Source organism: Hemitrygon akajei, chromosome 6 (genome assembly GCF_048418815.1).
Source record: "Hemitrygon akajei chromosome 6, sHemAka1.3, whole genome shotgun sequence".
Lineage (NCBI taxonomy): Eukaryota > Metazoa > Chordata > Chondrichthyes > Myliobatiformes > Dasyatidae > Hemitrygon > Hemitrygon akajei.
In genome coordinates, this window is record NC_133129.1 from 43,503,403 (window position 1) to 43,512,629 (window position 9,227).

A 9,227-nucleotide genomic window follows, 5' to 3' on the forward strand; every position below is an offset into this window, starting at 1 on the left:
AGACTTAAGATATTTCCATGAAACTTCTGCTAATTAGTCCAGCCATTGAAGCAAAATGTACTGGTGCTGCTGTGTCCCAATTAACCAGAATCAACTGCATACAATTTTGAAGTATTTAAGGGCATTCCTCAAATAACTTGGATTTACACTACTTTTGTCCTTTGTGTAACTTTCCAAGCATGTGAACAAACAAGTCAGTAAAGATGTCAGAATCTAGTATGGAGTTAGGATAGCTCACCGTCTTTAGTTTTGAGACTTGCAATTAGAAAACATCAATGCTAAAACTTGCTTTGAGTAAAGTGTTGAACAATGAATTTCACTACAACTTCAAAACATTTATTCAATGCCTCACAGTAAGTTAAACAGCTTTTTACGGGTTACATATTAAGATTAGATTCAAACCATATGTTATTTTACCATTTTCACAGCTACTATATTAAGGATATACAAATTGTTCTTTCACATACTAAGTGGGTTATTACTTTTTTTTAAAAAAAATGAAGCTTAAAATGAACCAGTATTAAAAAAGCATTTGTCAGTTTATATACATGCTTTAAAAGCCAGTGTTGGTATTCTAGTCCAACATCAAATATGAAAATACAGTAACTTAAAATATTTAAATATAAACAATTTAAATATATACATCTTCTAGACAATTGAAACAGATGTCAGATACAATTCTCAAAATAAACAGTTACAGGATTTACAATGTTACATGTACAAATTCAGTACACCTTGCATACTTGTATTGAAGTTGTACTTGCATAAAATATGGATGGCTCAAAGTTACAGCAGTTTTTTCATGCAAAGACACTGAACAATAAATAGTAATAAAATTTCTTACAATTCTAATGTTTCAGTCAGCTACTTCCAAATTGGACTAATACTCAATTCATTCAAAATCCAGATGCTGAAAATTCATTTATTTGTGAGTACAATGTAATCAAGCTGTGCATCCACACTAATGTTTAACAGTTGCTTGTTGTGGTATGATCTTTACTGGCAGAAGTATAGGAAGTCGATTTTCTGGAATATTTTAGGGAAGCAATGGAAGCTTGAATACTTCTAACTGTTCTGACACTACGACACCGCAATGTATTTTGAACATGATCCCTGAAGTCTTTGGAAACAAAGTAATAGACAAAGGGATCAATGCAACTGTTTATGCTAGATAAACAAAGGCTTATAATATAAAGAGAATAAATATTGCTGTTCTGATTATGTTTTATCAAATAATAATGGACAATAAGAACAACATTGCTGGGAGTGAAGCATACTAAATACATTACAAGAACAGTGACAATCAGACTAATTGCTCTCTTGCGCCCTTTCCCGATGTTATCTTCACCAGCTGAGGCTTTCAATGTTATGATCATGAATAAATATGCAGTTAAGGTCAATAGTGCTGGGAAGAAATATATCCCTATAGCCAAAGACAAAAAGTAGTCAAACATGCTAGCGGCAAGCTTTGTTTCTGGTAGAACATCGTGGCAGGTTATAATGTTAGGGTCAGTAATCTGTGCTGTTTGCTGAATATTTAAATACAATGGCATTGTGCCCAATACAATCAGTATCCAAATGAAAATTGATACAGCATAAGCAATCTTATTCTTCCTCCTTGCCTGAGAAATTGGTTTTACAACAACCCAGTACCTTTGTACGCTGAGGCAAGTTATGAATAAAATGGAGCAGTACATATTTCCATAGAAAAACACAACCAGCACTTTGCACATTCCTTCTCCAAAAATCCAATTGTTGCCATTCAAATGGTATGCAATTTTCAGGGGTAACCAGATAACGAACAGCAGATCTGCCAAAGCCAGGTTAGCCATGTAAATAGCTGCTGGATGTTTAGCCTTCGTTCGAAAGGCAAAGACCCAGAGTGCCATGGCATTTGTAGGCAAACCAATGATGAACACGATGATGTAGACCAACGGCAAAAAGATTGTAGTAAGCCCACTGGTCAGAGTAGATGCAGCAAAGTCATCAATGCTGAACGAAGAATGAGGGTCACTGTCATTAGTAGGTTTGCCAATAAAGCTTCGACCTTCAAAATTAAAAGAGTATTGTTAATTCTAATCTGTATTAATTAAAATACTTTTCACCTAATATTAAGACACATTTTAGAAAGCAATCAAGTATTGTAACATTGTGATCTGGTGGTTTGAGGTACAAAAGACACACACACACACTTCATTATTAGCAGTATGGAGAATAAATGCAAAAAAATTTGACGAATTCACATGCAATTTGACACCCCACATCTGGAACAGTATGTATACAAGCTAGTCTTATTTATACTTCAAAAGCAAACACGAGGAAATCTGCAGATGCTGGAAATTCAAACAACACACAAAACTTCTAACTTCCGTTAATGGGCCCCCCCCCCCTTCTTACCCCATCCCTGATATATTTAGTTTTTCCCCCTCTCTCTGCCTATCACTCTGCCTGTTCTCCATCTCCCTCTGGTGCTCCCCCCTCCCTTTCTCCCTAGGCCTCCCGTCCCATGATCCTTTCCCTTCTCCAGCTCTGTACCCCTTTTGCCAATCACCTTTCCGGCTCTCAGCTTCACCCCTCCCGTCTCATATCATTTTGCATTTCCCCCTCCCACTTTCAAATCTCTTGCTATCTTTCCTTTCAGTTTGTCCTGACGAAGGGTCTCGGCCCAAAACGTCGACAGCGCTTCTCCTTATAGATGCTGCCTGGCCTTCTTTAGTGTTTTTGTTGCATCCTTTGCTTATTGTGCAATACACAATGTACTGTGCAAGTCTTAGGATGGAGATAGATAGATATATATAGAGCTAGGGTGCCAGACAGGATGGTTTTAGTGTCTCAGAAACTGCTGATCTCCTGGTGTTTTCATGTACAACAGCCTAGAGTTTACAGAGAATGGTGTGACAGGTTACTGTCGATGCAATGCTCCTCAGACAGGATGAAGAGGTCAATACTCCCCAATGCCATTAGGCTTTACAATTCAACTGCCAGGACTTAAGAACTTTTTTTAAAGCTATTATTAATGCTTTTTGAGTTAGTGATTTAGATGCATATCATATTATTACTGAGTTAAGTATTGTATGTAATGAGTTTTTGCTACAACAAGTGTATGGGACATTGGAAAAAATGTTGAATTTCCCCATGGGGATGAATAAAGTATCTATCTATCTATCTATCTATCTAAAACAAAAAAATCTAGTGAGCAGCCTTGTTAATGAGAGGTCAGAGAAAAATGGCCAGGTTTGTTCAAGCTGATAAAATGAGAGAGTAACTTAAATAGCCACATTTTACAAAAGTGCTGTGCAGAAGAGCATTACTGAATGCTGAAGTTGAACCTTGAAGTGGATGGTCTACAGCAGAAAACCAAAGTTCCACTGCTGTACCTAATAAAACGACTACTGCTTACAAGAAAAGGTAATACAAAGTTAAGTTAGATTTTTTTCTGGGATGGCAAGTGGCAATGAGTTGAGTGTCCCAAGCCATTAGGCCTCAGCTACTCATAATTAAATGATTTTCAAAAAGGAAAAAAAATACAGAAATTTGTTTATGGCACTAAACAGATTAGGTTTGCAAACTAAAGTGCATCCAAAGACTAAAAGTTAAAGCCAGATTAGGTGGGTCAGAACACAAGACGTACAGGAGCAACATACACAAAATGCTGGAGGAACTCAGCAGGCCAGGCAGCAGAGGAGCAAAGTTATCCACCTTGTGGTAAAACAAAGATAGAGTACTATTTCATGGTATTAGATTGGGAAGGGTTGATACAAGAACACAAATTTTGAATATCAATTAATAAAAGATGCATGTGGTACAAACCATCATGAGAGCATGTGGCATGGTGTCTTTTATAGCAAGATGATTTTGCAAACAGAAGAGCGTCTTGCTGCAATTAAACAGTGGCTAGAATGTTGTGTAGATTTAGTCTCTTGTGTAACAGATTCAACAGACTAGTACTTGCACTGGCAACAGTGTCTTTTGAAACTAAAATAGGTCAATTGTTTGTATCCATGGAACTTAGAATGAAAGGGATTACAACTGAAATAATTCTGCAGGAGCCAGATAGACTGGAGTGAGGCAGATGTTTTCCCTGGGTGGAGTCTTAGGATCTGGGGCAAAGTACTAGGACAAAGACGAGAAATTTGATTGCTTAAGTCTTAAACCTGTATAATTCATTTCAAGTCTTGGGGGCCAAATGGCTGAATATTTGAAAAATTTGTAGATACAAATCAATCTTATGGAAGGCATGGGGTAAAGAATATGATATTGATCAGCGATGATTGCATTGAAAAATTCAGGGCAGAAGTAACTCCTGATCATAATTTGCTACATTGCTAAATACATAGAAATAGTGCAGTGTTTGTAACTTGCAATATACCAATAAATGTACTATTATTGACAGTACATGTTGGCTAGCAGTGTTTTCTAGCAAAACAGCATGAAACTTAAGTACAGATGAAATAACATGATTCATCCGAACCATCTCAGCTAAACAGATAGGAATGAAGCCAAGGAACTCCTGTAGCAACAGGGATGAAGCAAGCCTGGCCTTCCCAAACACATCACAGCTGTTATAAAGGTATAAACAGGTATAAAGGGTCTTTTATGTTACCGATTCCTGGCAACAATTGGAATATCTGAATCACTTGCAGCTTTGCAATAACACGCGCTCCTTTTTCAGCTGGAAGGCTTCTGATCCCAAAACTAGTGAAAATCATCACTCAAGTCCCTCATAACTCACAATATCTTGATAAAGCTCCATTCTGCTCAACTAAAATTTCACATCTTTATTCAAATGCTTCTATAATATACTATTTGGGACTTAAAAATCTGAGCACAACTTTCCATAATTTATTCACCCATATAACAAGATTTAGTTTGTTGTGCCATCTTTATCAATCTGTAAAAGTGGCACAATAGCTCATTCCCCTTTCAAAATTCATTCCTTTGCACTTTGCATTCAATTCCATCTTCCATGATTCTTCCCATCTCATTGAGTGCAGAATTCCCACTGCATTATCCTTGTTATTAACTGCCGTCTTTTTTTTTTAAAAAAAGATCTAATTATGTGGAATTAAAAGTCTCATGAGCATATTTAAATTTTTCCAAAATTACTAAACTAAAAATCTGTTTCAAATTCTGAAACAAAGTCAAAATTGCCAGAACCACATCAGGCAGTACATGAGGATAGGCCAGTCAATAGTGTAGAAAAGATGCTATTTGCTATCTACATTTGCTGCCTGACATGCTGAGTGCTTCATATGCTGTATATTGATATCTTCCACAGTATTGTTCCATGGCCCCATTTAATAGTGTAAGCTCACCAAATAATATAATTTTGTTAAACATTAACTTTTGCATCTAGAAATCAGTACCTCCTCAGGTACAGTTACCCCTGCCTTCTGTCAAAGAATTTAACAGGTTCATCATACTAAAGAATTTTTCATCAATCCTTAGTCTTGTAGACCATAGCCAAACACCAACTCAACCAACTAGGACAAAATCTACAACCAGCCTATTGTTTTAACAATTTCATACATTTCAATGAGATTTTATCCATGAAAACACTGGTAATCAGGCTGATATTAGCCAAATGCTCCTTGTATGACACTTCATACAACCCTTTTCACAAACCTTTTATCAATGACAAAAAAAACCATGTGCAGCAGTCCCTAATGTGGTCCTATACGAGTTCAATAGTGACTGGCAAACCCTGGTCCCAAATTGTATTGGTCTCCATCGCTTCTTTGAAATCAGTGGTGCAGAGAGGGGGAAGCTTGCTCACCATATTGTACTTCCTTGGCTTGAGTATTGACTTAACATAGACAATTATGACATCCATGGGTTGACTCCAACCAAGATGATCAAATATCTGGTTGGAGAGCTAAATAATTTCTGGGGGTGTGCACCCTATATAAAGAAAGCCACAGTAGCTGGTTTAAAATTCAGCATCTCTAAAAAGCTAAGAAATCAAATCAGCTATTCAAGCAGTATACCTAATGGTAGTACACTTTAGAGTTTAAAATCTAAGACCTACTGCCAGTCAATTGTATTAATTTTAAAACTTTGCACTCTACCCTTAATTGTCATAACACACTTCTCCAGCCCTGTATCTGTTGTACCAACTTCCCAGCTCTATTTTACCCCACCCCCAGTTTCACCCATTACTCCCTCCCCTTTTAACTCTACCCCTTCTCCCATCTTTTTATTCCCCTACTGAACGTCTCAGCCCGAATTGTCAACTGTACTCTTTCCCGTAGATGCTGCCTGGCCTGTCGAGTTCCTTCAGCATTTTGTGCTGTTTGGATTTCCAGCATCGGCAGATTTTCTCTTGTTTATAGTCATGAATACATCACCTTCACCATCAAAACAAGTTCCAATTACAGCTACATTGTTCATCTACTCTCCTTGTTCAGGCTCAAGCAGCTGATTATATCCACAAATAAAATCCTCAAACTATTTCAATCTATGCGAGAGACCCAGTGAACGGCTATGTTAATTCCCCACCCCATTTCTTTCCATTGAGTAGTGGAAGACCTTGATTGCGTTGCTCATTAATAACACCGGGGTACTAAACGAACGGACCGGGACATTCTCTTGAAGACGGGGGGTTACAAGACTGATCGACAAATAAAGAACTTTAAAGCTTAATGTTACGTCTTGTAACGTTAAGGTATGCCACCCACCCCCCCCCCCCACCACCACAGCGACAAATACAAATACTCAATGTTTTCCTTCTCCAACTGTAACTTTCACCAAGCCTTACACTGCCATTCATTTTAATAGCTTCACGCTCAAATTACCCCCAGGTCACAAAGCACCCCTAATTCGTTATCTTTTGTACAGTTTTCCTACCCCTCTTCCCCCATCATCCTACATCAAGAATCATACCTTGTGCTTTGTTTTATTACCCCTGAATTTTGTTCTTGAACTATGTCACATCACCATCGGTCTTAAAACTTCTATTGCACCAGTCTTGTGAAATAACAACTCTCAAGTGCAGATATTAAATATTAACTGCAAGGTAGTTATTGGCCGATAGGAGTTAAAGTATTTACTACAGCATTTGATATTCTCCAACAAAACTAAATGAAATTGCTCAGTCATGACGAAAGCGTGTGAGCAGCGATTTAAAAAGTTAAGACAGCAGAAAAGATTGAAATAATTTTGATTAGCTTGCCAAGCATATTGCCGGATTCCAACCTACGACAACAGAGCAAATTTTCAACATTTATAAACAAGTCATAAAAAGCCATTTTACAAGTCTTACACAAGACCACCAGGGTAAGGAAGCCCTTGAATTCAGTGATTTACATCTGCTAACACCCAACTGCTTGCATTTATGTTAATTATAAAACAACCAGCGTTTTGAAAAGAGATTTAAGGTTTAAGATTTAAGTCGTCAACATCAGAAAACAATCCAGCATTTAGTTTCATGCCCCAACCCCCACCGCTGGCGTTACTGCAAAAGGGCGTGTTCTTTTATTGCAATTCGAGACAACTAAAATAGCAAACCTGACCGTTGAGATCACCGAATGTAGTTGAGTTTCAACTTCGAGCACTGGCACTAAAGAAAATAGTCCGTCTTCAACGTCGTGGTACAGAATGCCACTGTTTCCGTTATAAAGAACTCATGTGTGTGCAGGATAATACAAACACCGAAAAAGGTTTCATTTATCTCTTGCATGGGCCACCTTTCTCTCGAACGCGGTAAAGAAAACCATTTGGTTCCCAATTAATGATCGAAATCTTTTAACTTTGCGACTACGTTCGCCCCTTCCCCCAACCACACAGCAGTACCCCCACCCCACTACTACACCTCCCTCCCTGTACCTACCTGCAGTATGACAAACAGGAATGAACAATGCCCACGCCAACAACATTGCCAAAATCATCCTCCAGAAATAGCTCCGGTGCGGCCTTAATTCGAAAACCAAACTTCCGTGCGATCCGAGGTAACCTGCCCAACTTGAGTCTCATGTCTCACTATATATGAAGGTGTTTACGGGGCGGGGCGTCTGGACACTGATTGGCGGTGAACGTGGCCTGTGAGGCGACATTAGGGGTGGCTTCAACTCTGACGAGCAATATTGCACCTTACTTTTTAACCAGATTGATACTACTGTAGTTTCAGTGCCGACCAGAATGAGTCATCGGTGTCCTGTTGCCGGAGGAGTCAACAGAAGTTTACACACATTTCTCCGTGGAGGAATCACGCGTTACTTAGTGTTTATTACAGACGTAAGATTAATGGCATCCCCGAGTTGTAAAGCGAGACACATATAGTCTTGCATTTTTTATTTATAGAATCATCGAGTCACACTGCATGGAAACTGTAAGTCTACGGACTCTCACAACTACCTGGACTATTCCTCTTCCCACCCTGTCTCTTGCAAAAATGCTATCCCCTTCTCACAATTCCTCCGTCTCCGCCGCATCTGCTGTCAGGGTGAGGCTTTTCATTCCAGGACGAAGGAAATGCCTTTTTTAAAGAAAAGGGCTTCCCTTCCTCCACCATCAACTCTGCTCTCAAACGCATCTCTCCTATTTCCCGCACATCTGCCCTCACCCCATCCTCCTGCCACCCCACTCGGGATAGGGTTACCCTTGTCCTCACCTACCACCCCACCAGCCTCTGGGTCCAACGTATAATTCTCCGTAACTTCCGCCACCTCCAACTGGATCGCACTACCAAGCACATCTTTCCCTCCCCCCCTTTCTGTTTTTCGCAGGGATCGCTCCCTACGCGACTCTTTTGTCCATTCGTTTCTCTCCCCCCCCCCCCCCCCCAAATCCCTTCCCACCAATCTCCCTCCTGGCACTTATCCTTGTAAGCGGAACAAGTGCTACACCTGCCCTTACACTTCCTCCCTCACCACCATTCAGGGCCCCAGACAGTCCTTCCAGGTGAGGCGACACTTCACCTGTGAGTCGGCTGGTGTGGTATACTGCGTCCGGTGCTCCCAGTGTGGCCTTTTATATATTGGTGAGACCCGACGCAGACTGGGAGACCGTTTCGCTGAACACCTACGCTCGGTCCACCAGAGAAAGCAGGATCTCCCAGTGGCCACACATTTTAATTCCACGTCCCATTCCCATTCTGATATGTCTATCCATGGCCTCCTCTACTGTCAAGATGAAACCACACTCAGGTTGGAGGAACAACACCCTATATTCCGTCTGGGTAGCCTCCGACCTGATGGCATGAACATTGATTTATCTAACTTCCATTAATG

General features: G+C 39.7%; 1 protein-coding gene across 2 annotated transcripts; it reads right to left on the bottom strand.

Annotated features, from left to right (window-relative positions):
• Positions 1 to 314: 314 nt before the first annotated feature.
• Positions 315 to 8,020, bottom strand: f2rl1.2 (coagulation factor II (thrombin) receptor-like 1, tandem duplicate 2). Of its 2 annotated transcripts, none has more exons than XM_073048252.1 (2): positions 7,829 to 8,020; positions 315 to 2,047 (listed from the first exon to the last, which is right to left on the bottom strand). In XM_073048252.1, exons 1-2 carry the CDS (start codon positions 7,884 to 7,886, stop codon positions 969 to 971), a joined length of 1,137 nt encoding a protein of 378 aa, XP_072904353.1. In that variant the 5' UTR covers positions 7,887 to 8,020; the 3' UTR covers positions 315 to 968. The 2 variants fall into 2 exon arrangements, with proteins under 2 accessions (XP_072904353.1, XP_072904354.1); XM_073048253.1 differs by lacking the exon at positions 7,829 to 8,020 and adding an exon at positions 7,512 to 7,691.
• Positions 8,021 to 9,227: the final 1,207 nt, after the last annotated feature.

What these genes read in the sequence shown, in the direction of transcription:
- f2rl1.2 (XM_073048252.1), bottom strand. Translation starts at nt 7,886, where the DNA reads ATGATTTTGGCAATGTTGTTGGCGTGGGCATTGTTCATTCCTGTTTGT. An exon ending in TCCTGTTTGTCATACTGCAG is followed by an intron (nt 2,048 to 7,828) that starts GTAGGTACAGGG and finishes TTAATTTTGAAG; the next exon opens with GTCGAAGCTTTATTGGCAAA.